Here is an 18,756-nt window from a genome sequence, read left to right on the forward strand (position 1 = left end):
GCCTCGTTGGCAGTCACATGTACAGGGGACTATATCGCTCAAATTCAGTGTTTACAGCAAAAATTTGGGCGATAATCACCCCATGTACCTGAAACAGAAGAGGTGGAGCTAGTTTTGTACATCTCAGGATCACAGCTGAGTAATTATAACATGTATTCTTGAACCATCCGCGATGTGCAAAATTGGAATGTAAGAGCTGAAATGTTAGACACGGGTACGTTAAACAAAGGATATACAAGACCAATACATTCCATAAAACACTAGGAATTGCACTCACTGCTATCACCAAGGCCATTGTAGGTCAATTACAAGGCCTATTTCTGAAAGGTGGCTTTATTTTGTTGTGCTGATACAAATTATTATACATATATATATATATTTTTATAGGTGACCATAAGAAAAGGAAACAAAATACAATTAAGTTCACCACAAATGAGCCCTCTGCTGCCAGAATGAACTGTAAAACATCTCATAGCAATGTTCTACATGATCTTCTGGCAAAGACAAGACCATAACAAATACAATAACAATAGGGTCATCTACTGGAATAAAAGTTAACTTGGTAATGTTGATGGTTTCCATGAACAATGTGCCTATGTATTAACAATAAAATGAGAAATGTGATGGAAAGTGCAAAACTTATAACCAATCATGACATCTTGGAGACATCTATGGGGTCATTTTAGCGACTGTTGTACCATGATATGTACTGTACCCTGTAAGAAGAAATGGAAGAGTGAGATCAAAACAACAGCACAGGTAGCCAGAGATATTACAGAGACCCACGAATGAGGGCCTATCTGCCTGAGGTTTAATATTTAGCTACAAGTGGCTCCACTTCTTTGAAGTCAATATTGGAAACTTTACAAATTAGGACAAAGAGCCCAGAGCAGAAGTTAAGCGGAGATTCTCTAAATTTAAGGTAGCAATTAGGAATTCAAGCACAGATCATTCCATCTAAGGTCATCTGTTTTCTAGTGTCAACTGAAGAACTAAACAAGAATTATGCCACTATTAATCTCATTCTCAAAAGGGTTAAAAACGGGTATTTGGGTAATCACAGCAGAGGTCATTATCCCCATTTCCCACTGAAAACAAGCAAGGGATTGCTATGCTATGACATCACATTAATGCTTAGAATGTGGGAAGTCTTCATCACTGCGAAGGGAGTCAAAGTCATTTTGTTGGGCAAATGTTCCATGTCCATACTTAATCCCAGAAGCAATGACCCTGTACCACTTATTACTGTAATTCCATGAAAAGTAAATGCTGTGCCATCACATGATAGAGCACCGGTTACGGCGTAGTGCCCCTTGAAAGCGTATTGCGGCATGTACATGCTTGCATCTTGCACAGCCAACACTTTTAAGTAGTTCACTGAAAAGTAGCAGTATGTGCCAGTTATACTTGGCAGAGCATTCAATGTAGCCACATTTCCAAGTCTTCTTCACTAGATGGGACACATTCCAACGTGGGATAACACGGCCTCGTTGCAAATCACGCTTATTCCCAACAATGATAATTGGTGTTTCAGATGTACCGATCACTCTGTAGGGGAAAAAAAAAAAGAACCGGTGTGAAAATGGGTAGAATTTCGACTAAAGTTGATGCATTTCAGAATAAATTCATAGTTAAGTTTAGGGAGCAAAAAAATTCAAAGTATAATTTGTTAATGAGCCTAAAGCAGAGGACCGGTACTAAAAATTGAACAAGGATTACAGAAATGTGCGTAATGGCTTATATTCTATACTAGTCAATGCTCTACTGGATACAGTAATGAAAAAAAATCATAGCAATACAGCAGTTGTTCTTAAAAGTGAACCAAATCACCTAAACCAGGGGTCCCCAACTCGAGTCCTCAGGGACCACCAACAGGTCATGTTTTCAGGATATTCTATAGTAAGAACCCCTGTAGGAGTGTCTGAGGCACCGACCATAATTACATCACCTGTGCATCACTGAGGAAATCCTGAAAACATGACCTGTTGGTGGTCCGTGAGGACTGGAGTTGGGAAACACTGACCTAAACCTACTCATTTTCATTTTAAGACTCAATAGTCGTCCCCATATAAGAGTTGAACTAATTGGAACCTATTAAAAAAAAAAAAAAAAAAAAAGCTTCATACGGCTGTGTAGATCCACAGACTGCTACGAGGGAGTTGGGCAGGCACTTCTTGTTTGTGTACTCTTGGCACCACCTGCCACTTTCATTCATTGTTTTTTTTTCAAATTCAATGTAATAAACTTGCCAAAACACATTTATACAAATCTTCTCATACTCCCATGCATAATATCAAATATGTGTACAGAATGCACATTAAGTGCATTACCGGCCTGTCGCACTGCCAGCCTCTCATGCATAATACCAAATACAGATAGTCCCCGACTTGCGAACATTCGACTTACGAATTTCGCTAGATACGAACTATCTGTCCTGCACAGTATGATGTAATGCTATGGCATTACATCATGCTGTGCAGGGACCGGACAAACTTCTATCAAGCCTGATAGAAGCCTGTCCGGTCAGATCGCGGTTGCTAGGCAGCCGGGGGCCTTCTGAAAGGCCCTAGGGCTGTCTATGCAGAGCGCCTATCAAGCCGTGCGCTTGATGGTCACTCTGCATAGACAGCCCTGGGGCCTTTCAGGAGGTCCCCGGCTGCCTAGCAACCGCACAGCGTCCCGCGATCTCATCGTGGGACGCTGTACGGGCCCCCTGAACGTCGGGTGCAGCGGGCACCCGGCGGCAGCAGTTCCGACGAGCCGCGCCGCTCGGCGGAACTGTTAACACTCTAAATACCGCTGTCAGAGCGGTATTTAAAGTGTTAACAGTTCTGACAGGCGGCGCGGCTCGTCGGAACTGCTGCCGCCGGGTGCCCGCTGTAAGAACAGCCGGCAACCGACGTTGTATGGAGCGGGATCCACCCGCTCCATACCATTTGTTCGACTTGCGAACAAAACGGACTTGCGAACGGGCTCCCGGAACGGAACCTGTTCGCAAGTCGGGGACCACCTGTATGTATACAGAATGCACAATAAGTGCATTACCGGCCTGTCGCACTGCCAGCCTCTCATCATAGGTGTACCGTCAGGGGTCACAATTGTGACCTGGCTTCAGCGCTGAGAGAGACCAGAGGCCCTCCTGCCATATACAGAATGTACATTGAGTGCATTACTGGCCCGTCGCACTGCCAGCCGCCTGTTCTGGGAGAAGGAGGAGGGGGAGGGTAGCCTGATTATGATGTCATCATCCTGCTCCTGTCCCTGGGTCTGTTGTTGTATTGCCTCTAGCTTGGATACAAGATGTGATATGGGCAGGCTAGGATTATCTAGTACCCTGTTGTACTGCCTCTAGCTTGGATACAAGATGTGATATGGGCAGGCTAGGATTATCTAGTACCCTGTTGTACTGCCTCTAGCTTGGATACAAGATGTGATACAGTTGGGCATGGAGGCATACAGATTCCGTCTGGCATCCTGCGGCATATCGCTTCACATTTGCTGTTACTGAGCCTCTGAATCGTCCAAACTCGTTGGCTGTCGAAGTTGGCATCCCCGATGGTCCCATATATTAATCTGGTGACTGGGCAGCCACAGAAGTGTGGCAATGTTGTGAAGGCATTGCTGTGTCCCCCTTATGTGTGCGGACGAGCATTATCCTGCTGGAAAATATACAGGAGATGTGTAACTTATACCAGCTATACATATATAATTATATACAGGAGATATGAAGTCTCTGCAGCCCTAACTTTGGACGTACGCTCGCATCGCATCTTCCATTGATTTCAATGGGGCTGGTGGCATCATTGTACCATGTGCTAGATGCGAAGTTTCTCCATTGAAACTACTTCCCCGGAACGATGCAAGACGTTTTTGAAACAAAAATGCTTTGCATATGTGGTGAATTCGCATTTTGGCGAGCGCGATATCAGGCCGTGATTCATGGCCCAATATCACACTCATCCGTGTGAAATTAGCCTTATGGACTACAAAGAAATTTTCATGTTTTCTGGGAAATTAGTCATGTTTGGAAAGCTTATGCCAAGGGGGTACATTATGTATATAAATTCGTTTTGCAGCTGTATGCAGCTTGGTTTAGGTATGGGTACAGGTACAGGTGTGAATGGGGGCCCCCAAACTGAACTTTTGCACCCCAGCCCCTGAGCCTTTAGTTACTCCCCTGCCCAACATCACTGGAATACCTGGGAGCAAATATCCCCATATTTACTTTTTGGTACCTCCTGTCATTAGGTGGTAATTCGGCCTACTTTGACCGCTATGTTCATCACTTTATATTGGCGAGAGCTGATCATTACAATTGTCACTTTATTAGGGTAGAACTAGGTGCCGCTCTACAGTGAGATGTGCCTATACAGTATATTATATATACATACACTATCTATATATTATATATATATATATATATATATATATATATATATATATATATATATACATACACATACACACACACACACACACACACACATATATATATACATATACACATACACACACATACATATACACACACACACACACACACACACAGTTGATGGAAGGACAGGAGTGAATGTATATAAGTGGTGGGGTCTCCAAACTGGGTCTCAACATGCAAAATTCTTTATTTAATATGACAAAATGATAAATAGATTCTTCTTATGGTATTGCTAATATGTATGCAGCCAGCAACATGGCTGCTTGTACTTGTTGCTTTGTTATACTCTTAGGCATGAGCAAAGGACAAAGTATGAAGCTCCACTTTCATGTTGCCACAATGCATAAACACACTTAAATATATGTAGAATAATAATGGTAGACACCACCACTGATCAGTATATAAGGCTGGGTTCCCCACATGTGTTCAAGACCCCGCATATCTGTTGGAGCCAGTGGCCAAGGTTGATGGCTATTGGCTACTTCAGTTGGGCAGAATTCTGCATGCATGTGATAAATGCAGTTTGGGAACCCGGCCTAATATTGTATGATCACCATCTGGCCAGCTTCTCAGTAAGATACTTAATTAACCACTTAATTTGTATTAATTTAAAATGCCTGCGTCCATTTTCAGGAGTTGATGTTATGTACTACTGAAGCAAAGATGTGAAATGTGTAACTATAAAGAACCCTAAATGACAGTCCGCTAATATAGAATAAGATTATCAACGCCATGTAAAGTAAAAATCGGATCTATAGCACAAAGCAGTACTGTAATGGGGCTTTGGGGAAGCTTAGAGTCCTTGTTAAAGAAGCCCTGTTATAATATGTCTCACCTGCAATCTGTGCCTTCCGCCTACCATGTGTCTTGGAGGGTAAGATCAAACATCGCAGAGTAAGGCTGCCTGTCCAAGGCCGTGCCGGAATATTGCGAACTATATTCTGCCACGGGGGAGGAGGAGTGAGCACTGACAGGTCTCTGCAATAAGCCTATCTTAGGCTGCCTGTCCACAGGGGAGGTTTTGTCATTACAAGATCCGCGGTGATAAACTGCCAGCGGACCTCACATGACAGTCTTTCCATAGGCTAACTATGGGAAGCGCAGCTCGGCGTACATGAGCGGAGAACCATAGCGATTCTCCGCTTGCGGGATTGAAATTGCGGCATATCTATTAGATAGGCTCATTGCGGAGACCTGTCAGTGTTCACCCCTCCTCCCCTACGGTGGAATATAGCCAGCGATATTCCGTCAAGGCCGTGAACAGGCAGCTTTATAGATGGGCTCACCATGGCAAATCGCAGCATGCACGATTTCAATCCCATGAGGGGGGGAATCGCTTGTGGATGTCAGGCTGCGCTTTCCATAGTTAGCCTATGGAAAGTGTGTCAGGCGAGGATCTCGCAATGACAACTGGCGCGTGGACAGACAGCCTAAATCTGTACCAAAATGTGCCTGTGGAATTTGGTTTGGATTTTTACTTCATTGCAATGAATTAACTCTGCAGTGAAAAGCTGCCGCCTTTATTTCCACAAATACAGGGTTATTACACATGATCTTCCTGATTAGAAGCCCCCATAACTTACATTCACCGACACTCAGATACGCAAGCCTAATATCAATGGACACAGATACTCTAAAATTTTCATTTCACAAAACTGTCTACCCGAAGACTGTCCTTGTTGCCCATAGCAGCCAATCACAGCACAGCTTTCATTTCTCAAGCTGCTGAGGTAAAACGAAATCTGTGCTGTGATTGGTTGATATAAGCAACAAGGACATCTTACTGGTAGACAGTTTTGCTAAACGAGGCCCCAAAAAGTATTATTCTGCCGAAGTCGTCGCTAGGGGAATGTGAGACAAATTGGCTGCCAACGAAGTCAGAAGAACGTTGTGTCCCCTTGATTTACACAACTAGCAGTCAGTTATCAGTGTGTAACATCGTTTTGGAACAAAGTTTGGTGACGAATCGATCCACCCAGTGGGCCCACAATTTATAAATCGGACACAAATTTTAAAGAAAAAGGTTTTATCTAGAAGTGAAAATCACGATGAAGTCAGAAGCGAAAGGAGACTAGGTGACTAACAAACAGATGGATTAGCCATGCCGGTCGTGACAATAGTTCCTTGGCCTCCATGTTCTCTGGACCTTACGCCTTGGATTTTTTTTTCTGGTGGAGTATTAAAGATATAGAGTCTACATCACAGAAGCCATTGCATCAGTCAGTCAATCATGATACACTGCAACGTGTATGGCAGGAACTTGACCACAGGCTCGATGTGTGTCGGGTGACAAAGGGGCTCACATTAAACACCTCTGATGTGGAAAACATGTTTGAAGTTGTGCATCAAACCTATGTATCGCAATGTCAATAAACCTGAGTTATGAGCGTTTCAAGTCAGGAAGATCCTTTGTAATAACCTCGTAGAACATCCTGCGGATTTGAAAACGATCGGTATGACTGCCTTCTGCTGCAGATTTTTTTCTGCTGTGAGTAAATGTTTTCTTTTTCATGTAAAGGCATGTACTTTGGTCTGACAATCATTTTGCACCAGGGTTTAGCTAAAAATTTTGCACTGTTTGTCTTCTGCAGCCACTACTTATCACAGCATATAGACGCTGCAGTCGCTACAAGTCTGCTGAACTGGCGGCTTGGTTTTCCTCTGCTCTCATCTGGTATATATTGTAGTTACTGCATTTTTCAAAAAGTATAAGACAAACTTTTTTAGCAATAAAAAAGCGTGTCCTTTTTTACTCCCTAACACCACAAGACATAAGTGTACATCCTCGCTGCAGGATACGTAATGCAGTAGGACATACACTTACGCCCTGTGGATGGCGCGAGATCAGAACAAATCCTGTGCCATTCGGCAGCGGGAGCTAGCTGTTACAGTTGCAACAGTGGGGGTGCATAAGGACACTGACCCCTGCTGTTAACTCCTTACATGCCACAATATATGTAGATTGCAGCATGTAAATGGTTCACATAGGGATTGCGCTCCCTCTGTGACGTCACCGGACCCCCGATGTAATTGCGGAGGACTAACTGGTTGCCACAGCAACAGGATGCCAGACACAGGCGTCCTGCTTTGCCATTGCCTACGATCGCTATTACAAGCGATAAGGCATTGTAGGACAGAAGTCCTGCAATGCTTTATCACAGCGATTATAGCAGCTATGGTTCAAGTGCCCTACAGGGATATAAAAAGTTTAAAAAAAATAAATATAAAAATAGTGTAAGTAAAAAAATAATAATGCAAAAAACCCCAATCTTTTGTGCATTTTTCCCCCTATTACGGTAGTATAAAAAAACATTGTACAATAAATTAAACACATTGAAAAACCATTTAAAAATGCTAATTTTTTTTATTTTGCCACGCAAAAAACGCAACTACAGTGATCAAAAAAGCAGTTTGTATTCCAAAAACTACAGCTCAACACGCAAAAAACAAGCACTAACAGAACTCCATCTATGGAAAAATTTTTAAAAAGTTATAGGACTTTGAATGGAGCGATTTAGAAAAAAAATAAGTTCCAAAAAAGGATTTGTATTGTTAAAAAGTGGAAAAACCTAAAAAAAAAAAAAAAAGTAAAAAGCATTTTGGCATCATTGTAATCGTACCGACCCACTGAAAAAAATGTATTGTGTCATTTATGCTACATGATTAAAGCGGTTAAAAAACCAAACAAACAAAAAAAAGCAAAGCAATGGCACAATTGATGTGTTTTCTCTCCCTGCTACCAGTAAAAATTTTTTATAAAAGTCTTACAATACATTATATGCAGCCAAAAATGGCACCAATAAAAACTACAGTTCGCCACACAAAAAAACAAGCCCTCATATGGCAGTGTCGGCGGAAAAATAAAAAGTTACGGCTTTTGAAAAGTGGATATGAAAATCCACCATAAATCGTTGCGGAAAGCAAGTGGGGTTATACACTTCTGTATGGCCATATTAATGCACTTTGTAATATACATCGTGCATTAAATATGAGCCATACAGAAGTTATTCACTTACCTGCTCCGTTGCTGGCGTCCCCGTCTCCATGGTTCCGTCTAATTCTGATGTCTTCTGGCGTTTTTAGACGCGCTTGTGCTGTGCGGTCTTCTGCTTCTGGTCGGTCCAGGCACGAGTGGCGTTCTGGCTCCGCCCCCTTCTACGCGTCATCGCATAGCTCCACCCCGTCACGTGTGCCGATTCCAGCCAATCAGGAGGCTGGAATCGGCAATGGAACGCACAGAGCCCATGGTGCACCATGGGAGAAGACCCGCGGTGCACCATGGGAGAAAACCGCAGTGCATCCCTGGGAAAGGACCGGTGGCCATCTTGGGAGAAGAATTTTATAAGTTCATCTTTCATCACATCGGTGAGTAGCAAGCGGTTTAAAAACCGCTTTAAAATGCTATTTTATGCCAGGGGGGTGACAGGGGGAATGGGCTAATGTAAAATTTTGATGTTTGCCGCGAGACAACCCCTTTAAGGGGTTAAACCGTGCGACCATGCTCCAAAATAATGATAAGACATACTCACCCCAACTGGATCCTCAAAGCTCCAGCACCGCATCTCTGTTCTCCTTGTCCACTGCTGCAACCACTCACAGATGTCAGTTATCCACCTCTGAGATCTGCAATTGGCTGCAGCACTCTGTGAAGTTCTGTATACAGGTTGACTACAGGGGGGTGAACTGAGATCTGGTGCTAGAGCCATTAACCCCCTCACTTCCACTAGAATACCAAAAAAGGAGGTGCTGTCCTAGGCCATCAAAGTTGGTGTTATCGACTCCTCCACTTCCTTAGACCACTAGAGAAATTTTAATTAATGTGAAATATTTTTCTTTTACATTTTGTTATCTAAACTTGGAGTGCGTCTTATTGGCCGAAAAATACGGTAATAACCATTTTACAAGGAAGCAATTCTTCTAGTATGTAGCATTTCTTATGGAACAGAAGTTAAGCCTCACGTAGGATCAGTCTTGGGCGATTAGGACTTGTGCATCATTACATTTTGTGCACAAATAGAATAATCGTTTTGAAACAGGATTGAGAGACAACGCATACTGGCTGATGCCTCTAGGTGGTGCTGTGTAACAGCTGCTTTTAATTAGCCAACAAATTAGCGTGTACATGGAAAAGAAAAATAAATCCAGACAATCTGCCCATTTATCACCTTGGCACTCACGGACTGTGCAAATAGAGAAGTCAGTCTTCCTGCATGAGTTTGCATTGCTACCTAGTGTCCTATACTGGCAGACCAAAGACTTTGAATTTCCTGCTGTATACTCTGTCTGTGGCAGCACACTAGGACTCATGCAGCAGGCTCTGATTGGTGTTGTAATATAGAACATGCCACACTTATGTCAATTGGATACGGACTGAATCGGATTAAAAAAATAACCTTTGTGTAACTCCATATGAAATCAGGAGACATACCGATGCAGAGTAAAAGCCTCATGCACTGCTATGGGAGTCCTATTATTGCTTTATAAAAAAAAACGGAGCCAAAATATGTCAATATGGATGTATGCATGAGGCCAAAGTCTAATTTCTTATATAATGAGAGTCCATGTTCAAGCAGATTATAATAATAATCATCTTTATTTGTATAGCACCAACTTATTCCGTAGCGCTTTTGATGCACGGGGAGCTCAATCAGGATTGTGCATGTTGGGGGTGATTTGAGGGTGGGGGACTAAATCAGGAGAGTTGGTATGCTTCTTTGAAGAGGTGAGTCTTTAGGGCACGTCTGAACTTCTGTACATCAAGGATTGTCCGGAAGTTTGGGGAGTGTGTTCCCCAAAAACATGCTTATACTAATGTTACATGTGCAGTATTAGATATTATTGCAATTTTGAAGCATAAATGATGGTTCATTGTCATCATTAGGTCATTAATAACTAAGTGTCAGCCAATAACAGCCAGCGCTTCCAGGAGGTGGAGATTTTTCAATCCCCGGCCAGAAGATGAAGAAGAGTAGCTGTGCTGGGACATGGGGAGAAGCTGCAGCGGTGAGCGCTTCGAGGTGATGTAGGTGTTTTTTTAATTTTTTTTTCTGCACCTCACGTGTCGCAGGCAAACCGCCGGACCGGGGAGGTTTATGTGTCGGGTTGTTGCATGCTACAAAACATCGCATGTGTGAAGGGACCCATAGGAAAGAATGGGCTTCACATACATGTGATTTGTACCATTGTAGCAATGCGACTGTCGCCAGTGTGAAGGAGGCCTAAGGACTATCAAGTGCATTTTTATATCACAAATACTTATAGTGCAATTTTACTAAATCTGTGGCATTCTGATGCAGCTTTGCCGTTAAACAAATGCAACTTGGTTGCACTGTCTGAAAGCACCTTAACAGGAACGGATAAAATTGCTTTTTAGACATGAACAACCAACCAAATGTGTCCTATAATAATATCAAAATATTATTACATAACGCAGTCATTACATATATGAATGATTTTTTGAGTGTTTGTGACCCACCTGGTTTCCAAGATCTGCTGCCTTATGGTTTTGATGTATTCAAAGCTGTCAAAGCAACAGATGTCATAGACGAGGATGTAAGCATGTGCACTTCTGAGTCCTCGGCAACAGGAATCTGCCCACTCCTGTAATATATAAAACATCAAGCCTGAATAGTTTTACATAGATGAGGCTACCCCTTTAAGTTGCATTCACATAAGGAAAAAGGGTTAAATAGTTTATATGGACTAACTTTTCACACAACCTATTGCTCATCTAATAGGCTACGTGTGTATCATCAATCTTAGAGAACATTAAAAGCTTTTGTTTAAGCGCTGAAAATCAAAATTGAAGTGGCTGCCACTAGGGGTCTCCCTTCCAGCAGCTTTATAATCCACTACTGTTAGGTATTTGGCTTCTCTAGTAACAGGGACATGGGGACACTGCTAATTACCGCATGCAACAAGAGAGGATATTCAGAGGCTGCTTTGCAACTGATTGGAGCAGGACTATGTAATGCAGTATGGGATGTGTGGGAGAGCTAGTCCCGGGCAACACAATAATGGTAGCATGGCTGGCTTAGAAGATGACCCCTGCGTGTAAGGAAAATCTACATGGAAAAGGAGTTGATAGAGCTCAAAGTGTGTGCAAAGCAGCAGCTGATGAAGAATTTTGGGCTGCTGTTGAATACATTTGAAAACTCAGGCACGCTTTAATAACACACATAGGTTGTGTATGGCAAAACAGATAATGTTATTTTATAATAACGTTAGTTTTTTTCACGCTCTATAGATGATACATATCAGTGCCTCTATCACATTTAGGCCAAAATCCGCATGCGGGATTCCGGAGCAGAATCCGACCCTGTGCCCGGCCAGTGACCCCTGCGTACCCAATTCTTCTTCTCTGTGCTGAGGATGTGCTGGCCGGCGCACATGTGCAATACAGATAATGCTGCGCCGTCTCTAGGCGATGACGCGGATCCCATGGACTTTGCGCAACGATTAAGCCGTCCACACAGAAATCGGGCTCAAAACAGAGCATGCTGCAATTTCCCCGCCCGAGCAGAAAATTGCAATTGATTTTCGTTCGTGGGCATGAAGACCCGCTTTTACATTTCATGCTTATGGAGGGTTATTGCTGCAAAATCCGGGGCCATAAAGGAACTACATATGTTGTGAGAAAAGTACAAACCTTTATTTATCCTTTGTTGTATTTCTGCAGCTATCTACACTAAATGGCCACTTTATTAAAAAAAAAAAAAACAACATCTACTAGTGTTTGGGGTCTCCTTTGGCCTTCAGAACTGCAGCAATTCATTATAGTGTAGATTCCACGAGGAGTTAAAATCATTCTGCAGGAACATTGGCCCAAGTGGACAGGAGAGCCTCTTGCAGTTGCTGCAAACTAAATGGAGGTGCTGACATGTTCTGAACAGCTGATCGGAAGACTTCACGGATTCATGCCGCTTCGGGCAAACCTTGACCCTCCCATTAGCATGGTGCATTAATAGTCTGGATTTTTCCGACCAGGCGATAATTTTCCAGTGTGCAGTGATGCAATTTTTGTCCACTGGAGTCTGCCTATAGGTTTCTCTTAAACATCTATTGAACTTGAACTGGTCGTCTGCAGTTATAGCTCATCTGTGCTAAGGGACAGCAGGTTACATGTTTGGGCACCGCCTGTTCATCAGAACAATTCCTGACATCCTGCTCTGACCCCTTTTGTGGGCATTAAAAGTCGCTCAGATCACTTGATTTTCACTTCTAGTATGGATTTCTATAAACTAATCCATGGAATACTTCCTCACTTGATTTTTGCTGCACTCTGGGGTCATTGGTTTAATTTCCATACAGGCAGGCTCCAGTTGTGAAAGGGATATTAAGTGTATGTTAAGTCTCCTTTTACTAGCTTTAATGTATTTAAGCCAGGTCTGTTATGAGATGAGGACATACGTAAAAGGCAGCCTAGTATGGGGTCAGATCGACTTTCCTATTATGCAAAATAGCAAAAATAAATATTGTGCTATATGGCTGATAGGAGTGATCAAAGAATACACCAAAAACATAGGGGGAAATTTACTAAGCCCGGCATTTCCAACACAGTAAGACCTCATGTCCACTGGTAAAATAAAATTAAGAATCCGCAGCGTTTTTCCTGCAGCGTGTTCCGCGCCCCCTAGGGATGCATTGGAGACCCGCAGGTAGTTAAATACCTGCGAATGTCATTTTCCCCTGAGGCGCGGATTGCGTCTGCGGAAAAACACCCGCGTCATGCTCCATTTTTAGTGCAGTTCTCCCGCAGGGACGGCTCCTGCAGGCTTCTATTGAAGCCGTCCGGATCCGCAGCTGAATTTCTGCTCTCCGGCGTGGTAGCGTGGGAGAGCAGGAGTTCAAAAAAAAATGGAGTGCCCGGCGCATGCATGCGGCACGCTGCCAGCATGCTGAGCACATCCGCCGGGCCAAAGAAAGAAGACCCGGCCGCGACCGGACAGGAAAGTTTAATCTTCTTTTTAGCCTCATGTCCGCGGGAAAGGAGGGACCCGCTGCGGGATTCTGCATGGAGAATCCGCGGTGGGCCTGATTTTTCCCGTGGACATAAGGCCTAAATATTTTAATTTACCCCGACGCACGTTGCACTTAATACTTCATGTATTCAGCGCCTCTCGGCAGCTCCAAGCACCTTCTCAAAAACAAACACCAGGTCTGACTAACAGCTTCTAGCGTAAATCATACATAAATCTGTTGGCCCAGGGCGGCTCTACTCCTAACCAAGCCCCGTCCACTTTTCAGAAAAGCCGCCAAAAAAGGGAAAAAGTCGCAATCTTTTGTTTAAATACCCGCTTGCGCAGAAAGCTGCAATTTTTTACACGCCATAAGACAATTTTTAACTGTGCCCCATGATTTATAAGTCTAGCACTCCCACTGCCTCTGCATGTCTCCCCACCGTCCTCCTAAGTGATTGGCGGACTGCAGTGTATACAGATATACACAGTCAACTGTCAATCACTGCTGAGAGGCGGGAAGAAACAGGTTGAGCGCTACCTTCATGAATACACTGGATAGGAGTACTTGACATATACAGCTACTTTAAATGATTGCAGTCTTCCGGTATTTGTAGGGCATAAGAGCTACCTGGACCGGATCACTTTCCTGGCAGAGCAGTATACTGGAAGCTCTACTACAGCAGATTATTACATTTTTCCCATCTTAAACTGCAATGCAATCACAGAAAGTGTCCTACATCATTCTTTTCTTCACTCACTCCTCCTGTCACTATATCCCACGCACTCCTCCTTAACAGGCATGCTGATGAGGGAAAGGGTCATCCCTTCTGCCTCGGGGGTTTATAGCACACACCTCTCAGCGTGGGAAGTTGCTGAGGGATAGAGAAATGGGGGTGGTGACTTCAAAGAGTGCGATGCGACATGCTTATGGCGGGATTCCCCCTGCCGGAATCTGCAAATGTTATGTAACCAGTCTGATCACAGACAAGCTAGCTTAGGAAAATATTCCAGGGGGCGGGAGAGAGAAGAGAATGTGGAGGGGTGAAGCTTACTGTAACAGAGCAGATAGAGGTGCGTGGTATGTGTATACATATTGGAGGGAAGGGCTCTTCTACCTGATGTGATTTGTATCTGTATGTACACACTTAGCTAATTCTATCAGGTGACACTAGCACTGTGACCATTATCACATCATATAACAGAAATGTCACCATCTTTATATAACAACTTCTAATGATCACTGTGTTTTGGTTCTTAATGACCTGACACTGCAACGTTTCACAATGCTACATTAATGGCCATAATCCTTTAGCATGTTAGCATATCTTCTTTATCTCTGGGTCTCTATTGTAAGTAAGATATATTATTTTATATGTTACTAAAGTAGTATTTTCTTTTTCTAGAGTTCTAACCCCTTAACCCCCCCCCCCCCCATTAGGGAAAAAGACATCCGAATCGGATAACAATTTCGGAGAGACAGGAAGACTGTTGCATGTGTGTTTGACCTCCTGATAGAGAATGTTGGGGGAAGAAAAGAATTGAACAAGTTGATTTTTGAGGCCTCATCATTTTGCTCTTTTTGGAGATACTGTAAGCCGCTGCCAGAGAGGTCTAGCTGGGACTTTCTCCCTTTCCCCCCATGTAAAACACATGAGCTTGCCGCAAAAATGAGTGTTAGGCTGGGTTCACATGGGGGAGAATTGCTGTGGAATTTCCGTGTGGACTTTCCAGGGAAATTCTGCTGGCAATCTTAACCCCGAGCCCAAGCAGCAAAGTGGACGAGATTTGCAAAAATCTCGTCCACACGCTGCGACTAATCCGCACTGACAGAGACATCCCGCACGGAATTCAAAGCTGCAGCATGTCGATTGTATTGCTGTTTCCGCTGTGGCCACCCCCCTCTCTATGGAGGAGATAGTCGCAGTAGAATATAGGAGGCGAAGCCGCTTTAAAACCCGTAGGTTTTGAAGCCGCCTCCCTGCTGCGGAAATGTTGTGGAATTTCCGTGCGGTCCCGCTGCAGTCATTCAGCGAGATTTTTTCATGTGACCGCAGCCTTAATATGTATGGGGACCCAGCAGAAATAGCAGTCAGCCAAATGAGTATTTGGTTGGCAACTATTAAAGCAATAAGGGCATTTTTAGCTTCACTTGATTCAAATACGTAAAAAAAATCTCACATATTAAAAGGTTTATTCACACAGGCAATATTCCTGTACAAGTTCCGTCCGATTGCGATATGGACAGAACTCGCTTCGGAAAAGCAATTTCTCACTCAGATCAATAGTCCAAGTTTGAAAAATCGCTGCATTTCCTATTCTTCTGTGAGTCTTGCCAAAGAATAGGACATGTAATGTATTGTGTCCCGCACATCAGAAATCACGCGGAAGTAGTATCCATGTGTTGTGCAAAACTCAGGCACAACTCACTATCAGCTCTGTGTATATGTCTTTAGATCAGCTGCACATGAATGTAATTCGCTGTGTGCCGCCCGCATGTGACAGTCGTGCGACAGGCAGCAAGTACTTGCGGTGGGCCATCGATGGCCATGCACTATCTTGGAGTGTAATACGCACCAAGATAGAACATTCTGTGATCTTTATTGCTCGCATATTTTGCACAATGTGTGAGATTGACAGCTCCAGTCCTCAAGTACCCCCCCCCCCCTCCAACAGGTCCTATTTTTTGTATTTCCTTAACCCTTTCCCCATGCAGCTTGTTTTGGCCATTCTGACAGCCCGTTTTTCGGACCCGACATGTATCACTTAACTTAGATAAGCAAAAGCATTACAAAGTTATCACTAAGTGATTCTGAGAGCGATTTTTTGTGATACATTGTACTTTGTTAGTTGTGATTTTTGATCGATACGTTTTGTGTTTATTTTAAAAAATGTTAAATTTACAGAAATGTAAGAAAAATTCAGAATTTTCAAACACTGAATTTTCGTGCTTGTAAGGGTGAGTGCACATGGGAGACCGCCTCCGAATTCCGCAGCAAATACCGCCCATAGCATGCAATGTAAAAGTGATTCTTCATGCACATGAGCAGAAACCAATTGCCAAGATATTAAAAAATTCATAAGAGGATATACTGACTGTTTTTATATCCCTAGGTGTTTTAAAATTGGGCTCTAAAAAGGGTATTCCTATTTTTTAAAAAACCAATAGGTTTGGCACCAAATTTTTCATTTTGACAAGGGGCAATGGGTGAAAATGCACCCCACAATTTGCAACCAAATTTCTCCCTAGTATGAAATGTCCCATATGTGGGCAACATGAGAGAACTCAGAAGAGGAGGGAGAGCCATTTGGCTTTTGGATGACATGAAGAAATCAAAACAGTAGAAAACACCCAAAAAGGACTCCCATTTTAGAAACTAGAGGCTTCAATGATTTCATGAAGTGGTGTAGTGAGGGTTTAAGCCTAACAGATGTTTAAATGTTTGGTGGTAGTTGGTAACATTGGGCCATTATAAATTACAATTTTTTTTAAAACAAATAGGTTTAGATTCATTTTTTTTATTTTCAGGAGGGTCCACGTAAGATGATGCACCACAAAATTTGTTAACCAGTTTCTCCGGAGTACGGAATGTCCCACATGTGGACAAACTGCTGTTTAGGCATGCAAAAGGGCTCAGAAGGGAGGAAGTGCGGATTTTGCTGGAATAATTTTTGGAATATTACGTCACATTTGCAGAACACCCTGAGAACACCCAAAAAGGGACTCCATTTTGGAAAACAATTTCTCCCAAGTACACAACTATCCCATAACATAAAAACAACCAAACAAAACATAATAAACCATTTAATCTGCTGACTGAGCCCATGACATGACAAAGGAAAAGGGCACTGATTTTGCTGAAACAATTTTCGGGTGCCATGTCACATTTGAAGAGCCCCTTAACTACCCAGTACAGTGGAGAAAACGTGGCCCCATTTTGGAAATCACCCTTCAGCATTTTAATCTGGAGTTATAAGCAGCAACAGTTTTGTTTGGAGTCTTACTGGTATATCATTTTATAATGTGCGGACAGATGTGAGCTGTGTGGAGTACATCAGAGCTTAATAATTGCTTCTGAGAGGGAGGAGGGGGAAAAAAAAACAAACAACAATTCCATCATTATTGTAGGTTTGGTTTTTACAGCATTCACTATGTGGTATAAATGAAAAAACAAAATCCAATCAAGTAGAGGGAAACAGCACATCCAGCAAGTGAAGACCTTTTATTTCACGAAAGCTATTCCATTGTGGGATATGCAGTCTCCCTCTGCCTTATTCAGATTGGACTTTTTGGAGCTTTGGACGTGCACCCATACGGTTCTCAACTGCTGTGTACATTTGGCTTAATGTGGTATAAATAACATGTTAAATTTTATTCAGCCAGTGTAATTATGATGATAAAAGACAACTATATAAAACTTATGTTTTACTACTTTCGCTCAATAAAAATATTTTTTCGATCGCCATAAGTTTGGAGCGGTGAAGAGGCCAGCTATTTGCAGGATGAGTTGACATTTTCATCTGCCCTATTTTGGGGTGCAGACAACTTTTTGTTTGATTTAATTGCATTTTTAGGAGCTGAGCTGTACAAAAAAAAAAAAAACTCATTGCTTTTTTTTTTCATATGCTTTCATGTATGCTTTCCATAGAAAACTTTTCAGCAGTCATCTCATTATCATCACAGGCAGGATTACAATTAAAGGCCAGATGAAAACACTGGCGCAGAGCTAAAACGCTTTGTCTACAAGGCATCCTCTTGTCCGATTTCTCTGTCCACGTGCACCATTGCCCTCCTTTTCCTTCTTCTCTGCATTGATACGGATGCGTTGCCTATCCGAATTGGGTAGGCTGCTATCAGCCCACATTCAATTGCTTGCCCCTTCGGCATTCAGGTACCATTATTCCTTTTCTGCTTCCCATTGCGCACTGAGAGATCTACACTATGAAGTGCTGTTTATTTTTTCTCTACCCCTCTAGGGAATCATGCATGGGACCTAGTCTAGTTAAACTTTGCAGGATATTCTCTAGATATTGTACAATTGTGCACTAGCCAATGTAGGATTAGAGAATGCAATTGGAAGTACACTTTAATAGTAAGAAGAATTTAATAATTGAGTAAAATCAGACAAAATGAATGACTATATTAATATAAAATACACTAACAAAAATGGAACAAACAAGTAAAGGGATGCTCCCATCTTATACAATGGCATAGCCATTGACATAGCTTGACAAAGGCCAACATGGCCGAAACGTTGCCTGTTTTTCTGTGATGGGGGAATAAAATTTTGGATATCAATTTGCACCCTGGATGCTGCCAAAGTCTTTTTTTCATTGCTGCATGTGATTTGGTGAAAAGGATCC

General features: G+C 42.7%; 1 protein-coding gene across 2 annotated transcripts in view; it reads right to left on the reverse strand.

Annotated features, from left to right (window-relative positions):
* Nucleotides 1-338: 338 nt before the first annotated feature.
* RASL10B (RAS like family 10 member B) overlaps nucleotides 339-18,756 on the reverse strand; it is a 98,118-nt gene continuing 79,700 nt past the window's right edge. For both annotated transcript variants that reach the window (XM_066592293.1, XM_066592301.1), the window contains exons 4-5: nucleotides 10,911-11,035; nucleotides 339-1,548 (exon numbers count right to left, since the gene is read on the reverse strand). In XM_066592293.1, the coding sequence (XP_066448390.1) occupies nucleotides 1,278-1,548; nucleotides 10,911-11,035 (396 nt within the window). In that variant the 3' untranslated portion in view covers nucleotides 339-1,277. The remainder of the gene's footprint in view (nucleotides 1,549-10,910; nucleotides 11,036-18,756) is intronic.

This window comes from Eleutherodactylus coqui, chromosome 1 (assembly GCF_035609145.1).
Source record: "Eleutherodactylus coqui strain aEleCoq1 chromosome 1, aEleCoq1.hap1, whole genome shotgun sequence".
In the NCBI taxonomy this organism is placed as follows: Eukaryota; Metazoa; Chordata; class Amphibia; order Anura; family Eleutherodactylidae; genus Eleutherodactylus; species Eleutherodactylus coqui.